This window comes from Xiphophorus couchianus, chromosome 4 (genome assembly GCF_001444195.1).
Source record: "Xiphophorus couchianus chromosome 4, X_couchianus-1.0, whole genome shotgun sequence".
Taxonomy (NCBI): domain Eukaryota; kingdom Metazoa; phylum Chordata; class Actinopteri; order Cyprinodontiformes; family Poeciliidae; genus Xiphophorus; species Xiphophorus couchianus.
This window is the reverse complement of record NC_040231.1, coordinates 32,272,514-32,292,584: the sequence shown is the minus strand read 5'-3', so window position 1 is coordinate 32,292,584 and position 20,071 is coordinate 32,272,514. Positions and strand designations below refer to the sequence as shown.

At 40.1% G+C, this 20,071-nt stretch overlaps 1 protein-coding gene across 1 annotated transcript in view; it reads right to left on the bottom strand.

The window, feature by feature from the left end:
• The window catches only part of tshz3b (teashirt zinc finger homeobox 3b), a 47,520-nt gene extending 27,476 nt beyond the window's left edge, over positions 1-20,044 (bottom strand). The window contains exons 1-2 of the mRNA XM_028014843.1: positions 19,931-20,044; positions 18,982-19,487 (exon numbers count right to left, since the gene is read on the bottom strand). Coding sequence (XP_027870644.1) covers positions 18,982-19,021 — 40 coding nt within the window. The 5' untranslated portion in view covers positions 19,022-19,487; positions 19,931-20,044. The remainder of the gene's footprint in view (positions 1-18,981; positions 19,488-19,930) is intronic.
• Positions 20,045-20,071: the final 27 nt, after the last annotated feature.

The following is a 20,071-nucleotide window of genomic DNA, read 5'->3' as shown; positions in this document are numbered from 1 at the left end:
GACCAATACAGATTTCACAAGTACCAAATATATGTACAAAAGGTATTGCAACTTAAATATTGCATTAGCAGCCTAATAATCTTTATTATTTAACAAAATGCTACACTTTATGCTTTATGCAACATGTGAAACTGATTACATCATGTACATTCTGATTAATGTACCTAATAATTATCTGACCACTTGGGGGCTCTTAGAGTATTGACAATTAATTCACAGATTGTCAGTGGATTCTGAAAGAAAGATAAATAAAACATCATGGGAGTAAAAGTAACCCACCCTGTCTTGATGCATCTTAACACTGTGAACACACACACACACACACACGCACACACACATTCAGAACTGAAGTCTATCAAAACTGATACATGGATACAGATGCTTTAATGTTTTATCTAGATGAGACACACAGCTTTTGTCATGTGTCCACATTTCATCTACTGAGGAGTAAAATGATAAAGTAACACTTAACTCCCCAGAAATAAAACAAGGCAGGTGATTTTCTCTGTCCGTTTTTTGCATTGTGCTGTTTAAGTGCAATCGGGGATGACAGATAAATTCACATCACTTCGAGGAGCTCTTTTATTCCCTCTGCCAGACCTTCTTTTTAATCCTTCCTCTCATTTTTTCCTTCCCATCTTCTCCTAATTAATTAAATGTGTGCCACTTTTAACAGCACTCACTTATTCCACTCCATCACGAGGGAAAGAAGAGGTCAAATACAAGATTGTGTGAAGAAGGGGAGTTTTGCATAGCTCTTAAAGAAACTAGAACAAATTTGAACATAATATTGCAAAGCAGTGACAATGTTAAAGTCCTCCACCCCTCACCACCCTCTGCCCCAAACTTCCCCTCTTCTCCTGGGCAAACCAACGACCAAGTCAGCGAGGGTCGTATCTTTTTAATTATCTTTCCCGCCCTTGATTAATTATTCGGCGTGACAACGTCGTGTTGGTAATGCTTTTCACCTGCCGCCTCTGACTGACGGCCCCTCCGTCGAACTCAAAAGCAAACAGCTGCTGCCATGATTGCCTAGCAACCGGCCGGTGATGGATGAGTGGAAGAGATGGATGGCCACAATAAATCACCACGTCTGCCTGGGCGCTATAGAAATCTGGGAAGCGGGAAGAGGATGGAGGGACGAAGCCGTGGACAGGAAAGAGGGAGAAAATCTGGGAATCCAAAATGTTTGAATTTCAAAACAGCTTCATGCTGTTTCTGTTGGTGACAAAAGCTCTTCGTTCCTTCCGTTTGACGTGATCATACGCCGTCTTTATTCAGGAATTGATTAGGTTTTAGGTGAAAGCATGAATCAGAATTGCAAAGGCTTTATGAAGGGGATAATTCAGTGGCACTGTCAAACACCAACAGCACTTGATAATCAACAAAATATATTATTATATAAAATACCCAAAATGGAGAAAACAATATGTGCATAATTAAATTGAGCAGAAAATAACTTGTTTAAAATATAAAACAAATATTTTCTGTTCAATATATAGATCAATAATAATTCAAAATTAGTAAAATAGTAGTAAAATCTTCTTTTGGTCTTTAAATACTTTGAATGTCAACTTAGCATTACAAACTTACTGTGAATGTGTACCAAAGTACAATTAATATAATTTAAAAATAATAATAACACAATCATTGTGATTAATCAATTACTTTTATTCTAAAGCACTAAAAATTTTCATTATTTTTCCAGGCAGAACATTTTTATTCATATGTTTCTGATAAGGTCGTAAATCTGATGCAAAAACACAAACTACAGAGATGGACAACAAAGCTGCTTCTCTTGGTCCACTGGGGTTTAATTTCCACTTAATAAACCAATCGGCGACGCTGGAAAAGACTACTGTTGTGTTCAAGTTGTGCTAAAAGGAGTTAGCCTGTCAGCACAGCTATTCAAGCCTAAGGTAGCATCTCAGTGCTAAACATGTAGCAGCAGCACAGGCATCCCCAACGCTAACGTCAGTGTTCACATTTCAAAAGAATGAATGATCAGGCCTTTCTGAAATGATTGGAAGCTGAATGGGTAGAATAACATCCATCCATCCATCCATCCATCCATCCATCCATTCATCCATCCATTTTCTTCCGCTTTATCCAGGGTCAGGTCGCTGGGGTAGCAACTTAAGAAGGGAGGCCCAGACTTCCTTCTCCCCAGCCATGGGCTCCTCCGAGGAAAATGAGTATGAAAATAGTATGAAAGTTGCATTGCTAAAGCAAATAAACATACAAACTGAAGGTTTTAGACACATGATTTTACATTAACAAATTCTACAGACAGAAAACTGTACACATATTGCACTGGAGTGGAAATAAATGTGTATATTTCTTGTAATCACTCACCATGCTTTAAAGATTAAGATGAAGAAAGTTCCACAGAAAAATCCATGAATAGGTGAATCAGTGAATACAGAACCGGATCTAGGTACGGTGAGGTGAGATTACACTGATGTGGATTTGGTCTGTATGACTGGATCGAAATGATTGCTATTGAAAGCCTATCTTCCCAGTAAGAGCCTATTATTATGCAGTGATGAACTTGATTTATTGTTACGTCTTCAGATCCACCTCTGGCCTACTGTGACCTGCACGCCCCTCAATGCTGACCGACTGGGAACAATCCAGGCTCATGGGACTCTCTAACTCCCTGGTTGTTGTGTCCAGTGAACCTACAAGGTGAATTTATCCACTGACTCTGTTGACTCGCTGCTGGATACTCGGACTCACACTGCTCCACTCCTGATGGAGGAGTGTGCATGTTATAGATATACAAACATTTACATACCCCTCACCGGCACAAATGTGAACCGATTTTTCTACAAATCGGTTCACATTTGATTCTTCCCATCTGCTTAACCAGAATATGGTTAAGCATGTTTTATTTTTTTTTTCTGCACGTTCTTTGATCTCTCTCTGTTAGTTCAGACCCCAACAGTCTCCCTGTCACATCTCCTGCCTCTTCCACACACACGTAACACACGCACTACACACATGTTCATCGCGGTGGCTCAGGTTACAGTTGTGGCGCTACCCGATCTAAATAACACAGCTGTGATGAATGGTGGGCCATACTTATATCCATCAACAGGCTCTTTTTTAAGGAGCATCCATCTTCTGTAAGGCTTCCCTTTGAATCATGGAGAAGTGAAGAGAGCGAGAAACCGACCGACCGCAGGACCTGAACCCATACGGGAGACTTGTACAAGCAGTTGGAGGGGTGTGTGTGTGTTACATAAGACATGACGGACACATGCCTGCAAACACCCATTAGGTCACAAAAACATGAATGTGTATGCATTTGAATCAAAGAGATTATCGGAGCCACAATCAGGAATCTATATTCATTTGTCCTCTGAAATATGAGTGTGAATGTTTAAAGTTGCTGTACTCCAATCGCACACACATGTACAGTACTCTGTAAACATGGGCCAGTATAAGATTCCCACTGTAAGTTCACGTTGAGTAAAATGCCACAACGTAATGGTATTCATTTTAGTTTAAAACATTTAAAACAAGAAGCAAGAAAAGGGAATATTAATATTGTTAAAAATGTTACAACACAAATAAGCATTATAACTGTAAAATGTATCTTGAGCATGTATTTCTTACAGTATAAAGCAAAGATATTGATCAAACCCTTAAACTTACTGCAAATATACCAATAGATAGATAGACAGACAGACAGATTTTTTTTTCCGAGTATCTTTTTAAAAGAACTTTCAAATATTGGAACAGCAAACTGTATCTTTCTAATACTGGATGATATGGCTGAACAGCATATCACAATACAGGCATTTCATATCAGTCGATATAAATAAAGTATTTGACATACAGCCAAACTGCTGGTGCAACCTGTTCTGTTTTATCCACAGTTTTCACTCCACTCCATTGTTGTTGTTTTTTTTTAAGTCAGGTTGGTGAAACCTCAAACTGCTGCTGCGTAAATTACACAATGGGTTGTTGCTAGGTAACCAAACAGTGAGTGAGTTAGTTGATGCCACCCAGTTAGCTTAGCTGGCTGTGAGAGGTTTACTGGCCAAAGCCTTTTCCTCTGCCTACATCCCCCAGAATGCTGTGGGGATGTAGGAACGTGTTCTGGATCAGAGTTCAGTGAATATTCTATATACTGAACAATAAAAGTTCTACCAAACATATTATTTATTGAAACTGATCACGTCAATCACAATGTATATTGTTATTGATTTATTGTCACGCTGTTCCTCCTTGATAGCAATATTTAAACATGTAAAATCTTTTCTTTTTTTCATTCTCCTCCCAGATCTCGCACAGGCGATAAAGGAAATCAGTTCTGGGAAAAACGTGTGACGGATTCTTTCCTCTCCTCCATCCCTTCTCATTCTGTTACTCACGCATTCAACCAATAATCACCCTCTTCCTCTCCATTTCTCTCCCTCCTCCTCACTTTTCATTCCTCACTCCTCCCTTGGAGGACCTCAGAGGCAAGAAGGGAAGACCGCTAAGGCACACATATGTGCTAATGTGCGCACACACCAACACACCCCTCCCACCTTACCCACACACACGCACACATGTGAGGCCCTGGCAAGGCCCTGTTTGATAAATGACACACGTCAGCGTGTCAGAAGAGAAGGGTGGGTCTATGATGTATGGTGCCGACGATGAGAGGGGGAAATCAACTGTTTGGCAGAGTCGCCGCTTGTCCGCGGCCTGCCCTCCTCTTCTGGTTTTCTGGAAAAGTCCAAACACACGCAACAAACAGCCACATCCAGGAACACACGCCGCACCAGAGAGGAGTCTAAAGCTGTGCTCCAGTCCACACCAGACACACACCCAGGGAGATCTTTTTTTTTTTTTTTTTTATTTTTCGGTCTCCGAAACTTCCACGGCAAGTTTCGGTCTCTCAACACGGATTCTCTCTCCAACGCCACACGCCTCTGCTCTCCGTTTATGTGGCGACCTTTGCACTCGCTGGCTGAGCTGGACAGGAGTTGGTGAGGGGAGAAAAAAAAAAGAAAAATAGAAAAGGAGGGGATGTGAAAAGTACAGCTCACAGGCCCATTTTGAAACAAGGTTACTAGTATTTCAAATAAAACAGACAAATAGCCTCAGTTAAAGGCTGTAACCTGAACCTCCCCCCCTCCCAAACGCCAGCCCACCCCAACCTCAAACTTCTCATAAAGTGGAGAAACAGGGCGCCCCCTCCACCCATTTACTCACACACATTTACTCACTGACTATCTCTCTCCTGACTCTTTTTCTCTCTTTGTCGCTACCAGGCGAGGTGGCTGACATCTGCAGAGTGCATTTACAGAGAAAAAAATGTGTCAGAGGAGTGTGATGCACTCTTTTTCAGGCATGCACACACACATAAACACCCCCACAAGGACACGCACGCACACACGCAGACAGTCCCCCCATCCCCCCCTCCCGCTCGGTTTCATTAGCTCACTGGCAGGGTGGCACTTCTCAAGCTCATTACTGAGGAAGGATTTATGGCGCGGCAGCCAGTGGCGGAGAAAAGGCATCTGTCAATAATTGCAGGGAGCAGCAACTCCCATCTCCACCAGCTTTGAAATCTCATTAGGTATGCAGTTATCAGGCATAAAGATCAAAAACATTACTCAGCTCCGACAGAAACCGACCAAGAAACATTAATTAGCAACAGGCCCTCACAGTATAAAATAAAACAGCCTTCTACCCCTCTTCTCTCATCTCTCACACTTTCTTTTTTCTTTTTTTTTTCAGCCGGTCGACTCTCTTCCTCTCTCTATCACCTGCCTCCCAAAGAACGCAGAAATCCACCTGCAGAAGTAAGCAAGCCACTTTCCTTACGCTCACATTTCATAGCACAGCCTTGTGGGGGCCAAAAGATTTCCAACACAACCAGGTCTGAAACACACACACACATGCACCCACGCACATGGCCATGGAGACACACAGGGCGAGAAGATTCCCAACATTTGAAACAAGAAGGAAGAAAAGGATCTCTGGCCTACGGCAGAGACTAAAAGGTGGCATTTATATAAAGAGCCGTGTGTGTGTGCGTGCGTGCGGGTGTGCGTCCATGTGTGCGTGTGTGTGGATGCAGAGAGAGGAGGAAGGAGCTGTCAGTCTGAGAAGGATGTCAGCTCCGGCTGGCCCTGATTACCAGAGCCTCATATGGGTTCTCGTTGGCTCCCCTGCCTTTCATCACAAGCACTGTTACACACACACACATGCACGCACGCACACAAACAAGACTGATGGCTGCCAGTCTTGTCTGGGTTCCACCAAATCCTCCGTGGGAAAGCGAGGTAAAGCCTTCTGATTGTCTGCAGAGCGTGCGCTGATACACACACACGCTCTGCAGACATAAAGGCGACCCCCACCGAGGGGAAGAAGAAGAAAAACCCAGACCTGGAGTCAGGCCCAGATGACACTCAAAAGATGCACACACACACACCCCCGCACGCACACACACTTTAGGAAAACTCATGCTCCAAGCAGCACTGCTGATTCTTAAGAGTTCATGAGTCCCTCTGTGTGTAACTCCCTCTCTGCTGAACATGACAGGAAGTACATGGAACAGACCCGAGTTAACCACAAGCAGAGGCCGTTTGTCTTCTTAAGAGTTAGGAGCTGCTACTTGATGGACCACCAAAAAGATGCCTCTGTTTTTAGAAGTGATTAAAGCCAAAATGTTCCCAGTATTTTATACAGTAAGAGCGCAGAAATATCTGGTACGTCTGATTCTGCCGTGCGCCTGTCATCAGAGATTCACAGTCCAACTGGCCGGTGATTAGAATACCTGGAGGACATTAGCCGTGTTTCCACCAATGTTTTTTTATATGCACATTTTTCAATATCACATTAGAAAAGGTTGATGGAAATGACAAATTCAAAACAACTTCCTCAATTTTACAACAAAAGCTTTTAATCTCACTTGAGGTGGTTTTTGGATTTTCTTAAATATTTAATGCACAAAAGTAGAGAAGGAAACTCATTTGCCAAATAAGTTCTGATGCAGCAAACTGTCCCATCCACTGGTGGCATGAAACATTTCAAAGTCCAAATGCTTGGCTCAGAGAGGACAGCTCTCTCCATTTTTCTGAGATGTTTGGTCCATGCAAGTTTTCAACCTCTATATCTTGTTTATTACAGCCATAAACAGATGGAAATGTACCTACTTCTTTTTTTCAAAATTTTGCTCAAAATTCACCTGATAATTGGATGCAAACACAGGGTGTGACAGCTCAAACATAGAAATACTGAAGCAAGAATGAATAGACATATGTTAGGTGAAAAGAAACATGGTGACAATTTAAAACAGAATTCAGAAAATTAAAAATAGAAAGTAAACGATCTCTGGAAAGAACATGATGGATTTAGTTGTGTGCTATAACTTATAGATTTAACATTGAATAATCAAAAAATAATAAATTATTATCAATTTGTTTAAAACTTCCTTAACTTTGTACAGTAATGCTCTGCTTACAAATCCTTCTATTGTTTTTAACATCTACATCTCTGTCTTTTTAATTTCATTCTCCTTTAAAAAAAAAAAGCTTTATCTATAAATGTACAATTGATGTCACTTTTACTTTCAAAGCTTAAAAAAATAAGGTAAACTGTTTCAATATAACTAATATTAGAAATGACACTTCCACATGCATGCTTTTATTTTCATTATTCTAGTTATTACATGTAAAAATGAAATGTTTGTCGATAGCATAAGAAATCACAGACATGAAAAGACTCCTTATAACTTTTTTTAAAGTCTTACTTTACATTTTTCTGCAGCTATAAATGTTTAGCTTTAATGCAGTGTTACTGATTAAATACAACATGTTTTACCATACATGGCTTCACACATTTTGACACATTTAGTTCTCCGTAGCTTGAGAAATGTTGTGGGTTTGCTGTTATTTTAGCACTGATGATTATGGGAGATAATGACCTACCGAGTTTTCCAGGAGGACAAGAGAAGCGACTTCTCAGTAGATCTCCAAGAGATAACAGGTGATGATGTCCACCTTAAGATGAGTGAATCCTAACACAGATCTCTTGCCTTCATTTTAAAGGTCAAAATTATTTTCTTTTCTTTATGGCAGCGGATCATAATAGGCATTATTGAAGATGACCTTTTAGCCTTATGTAATATATCTTATTTACACAATGGCATGTCATTTCTGCCTTTCATTGGTTCCACACTTACAATTCTCCTCTGTTCTCTGCATTGCTCTAGAGGGCCAGGTCCCATGTCGCAATTTTAAAAACTTCTGTGTTAAAAAACATCAAAAATGTTCAGCATACCATACTCACAGATTAAAGTTGCTTTAATAAAGAAAAAGAGAACGTTCTAGAGCAGGGGTCTGCAGCAAAGAGCCATTTCTCTCCTCAGTCCAGCTAAACAAAATGGGTCTAGAGCAACAAATATTATCAAGCCTATTGAAAAAGACATCTTATAATTTCTGGTATATACTATCTACTGCATTAAATATGTTGCAATTATTTAAAGAGCAACCATTTTATTCCTATTTTTAGTTGTTTTGTAGGGTGAAAACCATAACACTTTTTCCAAAAAGATGATGGCTACATTTTCTAATATGGGATGTTGATATGTGTACATAGTTTGCAGTTCAATAACAAGAAAAATTGATATAAATAGTGACAATCTGATGTAGAAATTAAATGCAATTATTCCCTGAAAAACACCAATTATGTCTATTTTCAAAACTTTTATTGCATCTTCATTGTTTTTAGTCAAAGTCTGTAAGAGCCATTGTGGAAGGCCCAAAGAGCCGGAGCAGGTAGCAGACCCCTGCTCCAGAGGGACTGTACCAGCAGTCAGCATGTGTTACACAGTACAATGTAGGCTAGCATGTAGCCTGCTAATATTATCAAATTAGAAATAATATTCTTCACAATAACCGTTGTACGTTCGCCTAATGTTTTATCCGACTCTGAAGAATACCAGTTTTCTCTCTGCCAAATGCTGTTATAGCCAAGTGCTGTAAAAGCATTTGGCAAGGGTAAGTTTTATGAAAGTTTTATAAACACAGTTAACCCTTCAATTATTCATATCCATGGGAGATTAAGGTTTTATTATTTTTTTGTAATATTTTTCTTCTGACTGGAAATAACATAACTGCTTTAGTGTGACCCTGTTGAATTCCAGAACTAAAAATGATAAAGAATCTGTGGAGGGAGCTAAAGTTTAGGAGGCTAGGAGGACTTCCAAACTCAAAGACGTGGAGTGTTTGTGTTTTTATGATGTAAAGCACCTGCCTTGCTGCCGAAATGCATTATACAAATTAACTTGACTGACTGATGAATCTACAGTAGGTGAGGCTGTTAATGAGGCTGAGCAGAAAGAGAAAAGCCGAGTTTAGTGTGTCCTACATATTGTCTCGTTCTGCGCAGGCGTTTAGCTCGACATTAGACCATAAAAGGCATGAGATGAGATGTGAGACTTTAAAAAATGACAACTGAATAAAAAAAAAAAGTTTCATAGTGTCAGTAATATATAGCGTATAGTATTTAACAAAAATAAATTATTACCTAATTGGTCTTAAACACAACAAAAAAAAACACAAGCAGTCCCACTTCAACTCATAATAATTATTATAATCATACTTTTCTTACTCATGAAATTGATGTAATGCTATTTTCGTATACAGTACTATTTGGTAATGATATTCAAAAAATGACATACTAAACTTTGTAGTTTTCAAGAGCTTGTCACAAAACCATTGTAACACTTTTCTGTTCTGTTTCTGAAATATTACAAACTGATAAATAACACATAATTAACAATGGCACTAGTAGATTTTCAATCTTTTTTCAAATCCAGCTTTAACTAATATGAAAGTGAGCGATGGTGTTTCTTTAGTTTCCAAACCATAACAGTTTGTGATTTTCACGACAGGTATTTGCAAAGAGCCAACTTACGGCTCTCCCATACTTCATCTAATCTGTCGAAATCGTTCCTCATGCATGTAGTTATGTTGCAGGAACATAGTTGAAGCCGATATTTTGCTTTAACTAGTCCACTTCCATTATCCGGTTGGTCTGGGTCCTTGTATGAAAGGTGCGTGTGAATACAAATGGTCTACAACCATGTGACTACTTCAGATGAAGTATAAGAGAGCTTTTAGTCATCCTAGTGAGAAAGTGCAGTAGTTTCAACCAGCTGACCTGCAGTGCACTACAACCAAAGGTGAAAGGTCAAAGCTTACTAAGTAAAAATAAAAAAGAACACTGGTATTTTCTCCGGCATCTCATTCAGAGGACAACAGAGACGAGGAACAATATGACAGAAAAGCCTGGCTGTCACAGCGTGACTTTTCAGAATTTTGATGTTGGGAAGTTGAAAATGCCTAGACAGGAAGTTGACGTTTGTTTCTTTCCAGCTTTTAAACCCGAGAGATTTACTACAGACTTTAAGTATCGTTGGACCACAGTGAAAGCTAACACAAGTTTATTTCTTCTTTTTTTTTTTTTTTTGTTTTCAAAAGAATATGGAGTTATGACACTTTTCACCAAACTTAATTCCACCAATTTAAACAGAAATTCATAATTCACAAAAAAAAAAAAGAAAAAAAAGTGTAATTGGAGGTTAGCGGTCTCTTTGTGATGACAAAAACAGAATTATTTGCTCTTACCCGGATGCAGCCACAATCCATAGCTCTCTCCTCAAAAATAATGTTTGGGGAAGAAAAGGAGAACAGGGAGGAGGCAGACAGAGCAGAGAGGGAAAAGAACTGGGGGTGAATGGGCGGGGAGGCGGAGGGGGTGGGGGTTTGAGAAAAGGATGCAGCCTTGTGAGCCAATTTAAGAAATAACTGCTGATGCATCAGCTATTGACTGTTTGAGCACTCGTGATAACGCTCAAGGCGAAACTGGGAGCGAAATGACAGCATCAACTGCCTGCAATAAAGTGCAGTGCGCCAGACCAAGGGAGCTCTAATTGACAGCTGTCAACCTAATGGGAGCCATGACGGAAGATTCTGGGAGAGGGAGGAAAAGAAACACTGTTTATAAACCATCAGCCACTTATCCTCAAGAAATGGAGGGGAAGGGGGAAGATATGAGGGAGCTCTAGAGCCTCTCCCTCTCCCTCTCTTTCTCTCTCTCTCAATGATTGTCGTTTGTCTGCTTTTTCATTCACTTCTACCTTCACTTGCCCATGCCCATAATCTTTTTTACAATCTCATTCCCATTCTGTCTTTTGCGATGATAGAATATTCAACCATGCTAGAGTTCTCCCACTTCATATCTCCTCTCCCTGTCTTTTGGTTCAGAGTGGCAGAGTGGGGCAGGAGCGCTTAAAAAAGCAGAAGAGGGGCATAACAAATCACCATGTCAGTTTGCTGCCTGGGAAAAAACTCACTCTGCACAAAGTAAGGCTGAGAGAAGGATTCTGGCACATCGAGGCGGAATGAATAGAGCGTGTTTTTAGCTAAAGATCTCTATGTAAAGCTATCATTAAATACAATAAGTTTCAGTAAGCGACAGATGAAAACCAGAGATGGAGTTGTTTAATTTTTACAATCTGTCTCTAACGATGTTTATTTTAAGTTTGTCACTAGAACAAGCAAAGGTCCAGCTGTTAGCATTAGGTAAACCTCGGGGGGTTAAAAGTTACCGTTACTAAGCTGCTAAAAATGTCTGTCATATTGCTGACAGAATCATATTTCTTTTCGTCAGAAGTTGTCTGCGAGCTGTAAGCTGCACTGCCGCTAACTCCACTTGTTGATTCCTGTTATCTAACTGAAGAAAGGCTGCTACATTTCCTGCTGGTTTAAATAAATCAGAAAGTTCACTGGAAATATGTGTAGTAACACAAAAAAGAGATTTCTTTGATACTAGAGACAGACATCTCAGCCCTCTTATGAAGGCTACACTGTTTACAGTTATCGTGCGGGGCTGGAGGGGGGGGCAGGGGGAATGCTCAGCACAGTCCTGGCCAGAGATGAATAATTACCTAGCCTAGCTAATGCTAACTTGTTAAACTCAGTGTTTACTACACATAAACTTCCAATTCATAGGTCAGAAAAGACATCACACTCTGAGCAATACGCATGTTATTACTAAACTAATCAACTTTCAATTCATTTCATTATTTTGGTGTAGGGAAGATCTGGAACTGTGGCGTATTAGCCTGGTGTTCTCTATTTCCGGCTCCATGAGATTTTTAACCTTGATATTCCAAATATCTAGAGCTGAAAATTATATAAAAAGAACTTTTTTTTTGAGAAGTTGGACACAAGTTGAACATTCATTTAAAAGTGAACGTCAACCTTCATACTGTAAGCTTGTTAACTCTGTCTGTATGGTTTAAAATAATTCTAATAATACAGTAGATAAAGTGCTGGACTGCCCAGAGAGTTCTCCTGCCATTTGTAGCCCCCCCCTCCACTTGTTGTTGGGCGCCGTCTGTCAACAGGCTGAAGAAAGTTTAAAAAAAATGTCTGCTGAAAGTATTTCAGGTCATAAAAACAAATCAATCATTTATCTCTCCTTTTAAGGTGACAATGTTGGATGCATGTTTCCAACAAGCTACGCACAGAAGGACTGAAGCTACAAGTTACTGAAGCTCATAAAATGGTTGGTCATTTAGCTAACGTTAGTTTGTTAGACACAGAGTGTTTACTTAAAAAAGGTAGAGTGACCGAGCAGAGATAAGTAATAAACATTAAGCATATTTAGCAAAAATTGTTACTAAATTGGTCAGGTTTTTCTTTTCTTTCCTTGGCTCTGTTGTTTCAGCTGAACATTGTCTTTAGATTGAATCTAATTAATTTAAACTTAGAACTTTGTAAAAAGAAAATATAGATCTTATGATGATAGTGAGCCTGAATGTAGTATATTTATGTTCCATTTAATTCAAAAGTAAAAGCTCAGTAACTAAGGATAATGTGATTGTAGTGTTAATAATAAATGATAAAGAGATTGGTGTTATTTTAGCAGCTGTTCTTTCTGATATTTAGTTTCAAACAAAACCAAGTAGGTCATGTTTTACATTTTGATTTTCATTTTTTCAGGCTATAAAATAATATTTTTCTTTATGGTTATCATAATATTTGATTGCTAAGGAAGTTCCTGTCTACTTTAGACTCACTATTCTTCATAATATTCTTTTCTACATATTTAAATACTGAAAAGAACAAATATATGAAGGATTTGATCTCAAGATATTTTAATGAAATGAAAACAAATGTAAACATTTAAAAATACATCACAACTGTTAATTTAATATCGTAACGCAAAATCTTGTCATCACTTGATATCTATCAAAGTTTTTTCATCAGAATTCAATTACATCATTAAGTCAAAAATCAATGCATTTTATCTTTGTTTAATCAGTATGATAAGAAAGCCTGCAAAAGTCCAAATTATATAATGATGTGTAAAAAGTGTTCTATAAATGCGCACACACAAAAATAATATCTATTTTCCAGTCCATTTTCCAATAAATAACAGCATGGCTTTGTGGATTTTAAATCAAATTTTGAAGAATTTGTCATTTGAACCTAGACATAAGAGATAACAAACACTGTCTCTAAATTTACATCTCAGAATCATCCCACAGTTAATGTCAAAAATGTAACAATGGAGATGGACTTTTTGACTTATTTATTTTTACACTTTGGAGCAGCTTTGCTTTTAGCAGTCTCCTGGAACACGTCCACTTCGTTAGATACTGCAGCACACGACTTTCTTTTCAGGGATGAGTAACCTCTGAATTTCATTACTCCACGGCGGACTTCTACTGCTGTGCTTTAAAGGTCATTTCTTTGAAATGTAGAGGAGCGTTAGGGAAACCATGAAAGAAACAAATCACAGCTTGCAACATTTTTTGCCTGATTGAAAACTGTATCCTGAAAAGGCTAACTTGTGTTCCAGTTCCAGAGACCGAGTCGTTTATATTTAGAATTTCTTCTTCTTTTTTTTTTTCCAGCCGGAAAGGGAGATATGAAAGGCTAAACTCGAAAGGTACGTTTTTGAGGCAAACGTGTAGGCTGCATCTATTTTACAGGAAGCAGATTCAGGTGCCAGTACTGCATATTTGCTCAATACAACTGCTTCAAATAACAGAAGATTTCAAATTCTGATGTGTTTGAAATTCAAAGCTTCATTTGAATTCATGTTCAACTCTGAAGCAAAGCTTGAATGAGAGCAGTGTTATTCAGCATTTTTCCGGAGAGCCAAAAGGATTCCCTGTCCTGTCTCCCTGTTAGGAATGTGTTCCGGTTCCTGCCGAACCGGGAGAAGATCCGCCGGTCTCCATGTGTGCCAGCGTTCCCGCTCTCCCTCTGGTGAATCTGCATGAGGGAATGTATTTAAATGGGCCACTGCATCTCGACTTAGATCCACCGTGAGTGCAACGTTAACACATCAAGCATGATTAATCTCCCGCTCTCATCTACAATCAATCAAACACACTTGTAAATGTACACACACACACGCACACACACATGTGCACCCACTCAGAGGCAGAAAAATCACAGAAATCAGCTGCTTTCCCCCCTTAGCTGCCATCTATCTCCTGTTGGACAGAAGCAAATCTGTCTCGATGTTAATATTTACATAAATCATGCTTAGCCCTTCTGGACACCATGCTGATGATAGGTGTTTCTGGGAAATCAACCTGGGTGAAAAATCTTCTACATGGGGGGAAGTGTCATTGAGCAGCTAATAATGACCCATGTCAACGTCATCAATCTATGGTGGGTCTGTGTGAGGACGGAAGGCGATGGGGACGTGCGGAGACAATCTATTGCTAAAACATTCTTCATTTGAAAGATCTGTGAAGCCTCAGACTCACATGGACAGATGAAAGCGGAGCAGGATTCCTGAAACAGACTGTTCTAGATATTTGATGTTGGAACTTCCTCCACAGTAACAATGATCTGTTTGGTCTCGCTTGGCTTTGAAGCCCAAGGACAGAAGTCCATGGGTGCCTGAGCTGTTTTTTTTTTTTTTCTCCTGTTCTGTCAGGAGCACTGAAACAATAAATACCCCTCCTCATGAAACAGCATGTGTGGGAGAACATAATGCGTTTCTGTAAGAACCACCGTGACACAACACAGAACACGGTCTAAACAGAACCGTACCGGCTCCATGCAACCAGCACCACTCTTCCTGGGACTGAGGTTAACTTGCTTTGTACACTTTATGGAAACTGTATATTTGGAACATCTATGTCAAAAGTTGAATACTGCTCCAAAATAAAATTTCAAGATTTTTTCAATATTGATGTTTTTTTTGTTTCTTTGTTTGTTTTGGTTTTATCATGAAGGACTGACCACAGTACTACTATAGAGGTGTTCCTCAGATCATGACACAACACAATGCTGCCAAACTCATCACTGTGGTAAAGCTAAATTTTATTTGTTTTTATCTGGAATAATTAAATCAGTTGTATTAAAATATCTAACACTTATCACTGTATTAAAACTCTGTTAATCTATATAGAGATGAAAATATCTCAGTAACTCTAAAAACAAAACTATTACTTAGTTGTGTGATGTAAATCAAAGCAATATTTAAAATTAATCAACATAAAGATATTATTTCACGGAAATTAAAATGTATATGGTCTAGGTCTTGGAATAAGAATGTAGCCTAAAATTCAAATCTTCCAGGCATCCAAACTTAAGCTTCTAGATCACTAAACTCTACAGCAGGCGAGGACGTCAAGTCCAAGCAAAGGCTACCAAACTGGCTCGATGGAGCAGCAGTGAGTTCTGCTTGAATTACAACAACCTAAAATGTATCAAACAGGACATCTCAAGCAGTGACGATATATTGTACAGCTTAAGGTGTTCTGAGCAGAGCTGCATTGTGTCAGTGTTGATAACAGCTGGATGGATTCTAATTTACCTTAAAGACCAAACTTAACTCAGTGGCTCCTAGAGCTCATGGAAAGCTGCGTAAAGACACTATCATTGTACAGGGCCAGTTTCCACTCATTTTTCCATTCAAGATTCCAAACCTTTTCCAACTCAGATTTCTAGATTTTTTTAATTTTTATTACTATTATTTGTATTTGGTTTTGTAGATTTGAATACAAAACATTTGGCTTGAAAATGTTCAAACGGTTGTTAGCTTTGATGGCTCTGAATTTGGCACAACTTCTGCATTACAGCACCGGTTATGATCGTTTCTCATGAATTCTGTTCAACCGGTTAGAAACAACAAAATTTATTTTAAATACTCTGGCACTTTTCTGGCATCTTAAATCAAAATTACCTTAAGATCATGAGGAAACTAGAGGTCAAAAATTGTGACATTTGTTATTTCTCTTGAAGAACCCACAGATAAAATATACTCACTTCAAAATTTGACAACCAAAATAAATGAAGTTGCACAGTGCCACATGAAAGCTGAACAATCATATTTGTCTATAAATCCAGATTTCTTGTTTAAAAAATGTAACAATTGATAAAGTATAGAATTTATAAAAACATGATTCATTATTATTTTTACCTTATTCAAATTCAATTCTTTTTCAGACTTCTCAAGCCCCAACCTTCACCTTTGTCGGAGGGAGCAGAGTAAGGGCCCAGATGAGGGCGACAGAAAGATTCAGTAGATTTCATGGAGACATGGAGTACACTTAATTGGTGAGCGTGACAAGTGTGCTGAGCCTGTCATCTCCAATCATTAGGCCTGTCGGAGAACCATCAGACGCTCGGCTAATTAGGAGAACGCTAATAAAGCTGGCAAAACAACTTCTCTGTTTAGCTGGCTGGACGCGCTGCGACACCTGGGCAGGAAGTGTGTGTGTGTGTGTGTGTGTGTGTGTGTGTGTGTGTGTGTGTGTGTGTGTGTGTGTGTGTGTGTCTGTGGTGGTGAGGAGGTCCAGCACACCACATGTGGCCAAATCTAAAAATCCGAGCAGCTCTCACATGAACGAGCAGGACAGTGAAAAATCTAAACAAACAAGAAAAAAAAAATCCTAATCAAGACCTATCATTTGCATTCCTTTTCTAACTGTTGCCATTACTGAAGCGCAATCAGTTTGTCATCACTTCTTTGTGCGGCACAAGCCTACAGCTTGCAGCTGGGGTGAGGGAGAGGAGAGAGAGAAAAAGAAAGAGAGAGAGAGATGAGGAGTAGAGATGAAAGGAAGGCTTGGAATGAAACTCCTCCTTTTGCCTCATGTTTCCCTTATTTCCCTTAAAGAAATCCTCTCATTTTCTGCCACTACATTGCAGCACTCCTGCTGGACATCCATCCATCCATCCATCCATCCATCCATCCATCCTTTCAGTCATTTCTTCATCCCCACCCACTGTGTCCATTAGGACTAAAACATTTTGATCAAGCAAGTCTCCAGACTGACAATACATAAAACTCCCTCAGTGTGTGTGTGTCCGCGCGTGCGCGTGTGTGTGTGTGTGTGTCTCCGTGCCAACGTCTGATTGACCATTAGGGCCGTTGATGAATGTGGCTGTCAGAGGGCAGACAATTAAATCAAATATGAAACAAAGTCTCTGTGACGGCTTCTCTGATGGAGCAAAAGCAGTCCTGCTCTTTCCACTGACGCTAATAGTTGGGTTTTAGTAGCAGTCTGAGTGCTCATCAGCGTGTAGCGGCCTACATAGCACAGGACTGTGGGACACATAAAGTAGAGAAAAATAAAACAAAATAATAATAAAAAAAAGATGTGCTGTGTTGGAAGCGACTGACTGGACCCGAGAAGGCCCCGTTTGTCCTGCCGGGGGGAGTTCACCAAGGGACAGGGAGGAGCGAAGGCTGATTTATTAACACTTATTGGGCAGGAATAGATCAAAGGCACAGACAGATGACAGGCGATCAATCAGACATCAAGGCAAAGGTGGCAATTGGTCCATTAAAGGCCTCCACCTCCCCCCAACCTCCACCCTGTTTACTCTCCCACCCCTCAGGGCAGGAAATAATCTTTACTGGATCAAAAATTTTAAAAAAAAGTACTTCGAAAGAGAGAAACACAAAGATGCTGAAATATCAGTGTGATTTTGGATTAAATTAGCAATAAAGAAAATAAAATATGGTAAAATATTTCTAATGGATTTTATGACCTTAAAATATAGTAAAAGATTTCTGTTTAAAAGAATGAATAAAAAAGTTAATTTTCATTGAAAGAAAGCAAAAAATAGATACAATTTGGAACAATAACTATCTTCTTAAAAGAAATCCAAGCATCAAAGAAGTGTGTTTAGGTTGAGCTGAGGGATCCAGCGAACCTCTACTGTAGATCCTTCATCACTAAGTCAATATCTACAAGCAGAAAAACCCAAAACTGTAAATGATTCCAACTTTCTGGAAAAGAGAGAAAGGTGGAGGAAAAAAAAGAAAACTGCTCTGAAAAAAAAACTTCCATCACACTGGGACTTTGGAAAGGACACATGCTCCCAGGTGACCTGTGACCTTTTAGGAGAAGCAGTGGGGCGGTTGCTCTATAATTAACAGTTCTCTAAACAAGCCATGATTTCTAAATGGGAAAATGGGAAAAAAAAATCTAGCATCTGTTTGTTCAAACTGTTTCCTTAAAACATAATGAACGATATAAATAAATAAATAAATAAATAAAAATGTGAAGAAAAAACCCCCAAAAACGTTCCAATGCAGCATCAGGTAACATCCGGAGCCTCACCTCGTCCAATTAAGAGTTTCTCACCAAAAAGACCGGAAATGCGTATTGTTTCATACTTTTTCATTTCGGCGTAGTTTTAGAAAGTCTGACCAGTGTTTCCACAAAATACTAAAAGAGAATTGTGTTTTTTGTTGTTGTTTTTTTTTTTTTTTTTTTTGCCGTTATAGAGTCTTGCTAAGCTACTCACAGTTGAAAAAATAAATAAATACATGAAAAGAAAGTGAACCCCAGAGCTGTGGAGGGGGGGGCGGGGGGGGGGGGGGGGGGGGTAGAAGAGGTGAGTGTGTGTGTGTGTGTGGGGGGGGGGGGTGTCAGTGGGGGGTAATAGTTGTAAAACATGCGAAGCAAAAGCCAGCACGTACCTGCGGCGCGCCGGGGCGCCTGCTGCTTCCTCCGCGGCATGTCGGCTTCTGGGGCCCGGCAGGGAAGTCGTCTCTGGCCACGATGAAACGGGGCTGCGGGGAGGTGGTGGCGTGTGTGCGTGTGTGTGTGTTGGGGCGGTGGGGGTCGGGGGGTTATCCGAGGGAGCTTTGATCCAGTTTCTCCCCCCGCTTGGCTGCGCTCTCACGGCTCCCACATAGATCGAGGTGGGAGTGTGTCTGAAGGTAGAGGAACAGGCGCAGTTTTCAAGAAATAAAGAAAAAAAAAAAACAGGATGAGGAAAGAGCGCCCCAGCAGCGGCAGCAGGAGCTCCGCGTGGCGGTCGCTCGGTCGCTGCCTTCCCCCCGCCGCCGCCTCGCTCTGCTCCGGCTCCGATGGACCTGACGGAGCGGCGGATCCTCCGGCGGTAGGAAGAGGGGAAAACGGCGCTTTGTGTCTCCCTGCGATCCTCCGGGTTTACTCTGTGTCGGAGGCGGCAACAGGCGAGCTGGAGGGGATAAAAAAAACAACAGATGATTGCGTCAGTCAAGAGTCCGCAAACAAGAGAAGCTCCACACATCAAGCGCTGACACAACTGAAACCCTGCGCCGCTCCGCCGCTGATAGGCAGTTCTCCGTCTCTCACTCCCCTCTGCCTCCACCTAGTAGGCTCTACCCCTCTCACTCTCTTTCTGACATCTCCTGTCTTATTCTAGCCTCCGATTTATCCCTGAAGCCCCCCGGCCCCCTCCCTTCCTCGGACATGCACACCGGACACAATAATACAGTTTTATTCACCAAAAACACACCGACGGCTGAGCAGCCTGAGCCGGGATTCTGTTGAAGAAGACATTTTTAATCTCACTGGGAAAATAAAAGTTAAATAAATCTTTTTTTTTTTTTTTTTTTTTTTTTTTTTTTTAAAGAAAAGATAACGGAGATCCACACTTACTTCACAGGTTGATCCTCTGATTCACCGTCCATAGGTTTCCTCAGGTACAGTCAGAGTCAACAGCTGGAACATGAGAGCAGCTCGTACACATCCATTCATTCAGAAAAAATAATAATAATAATAATAAAAGGAGCCACGTGA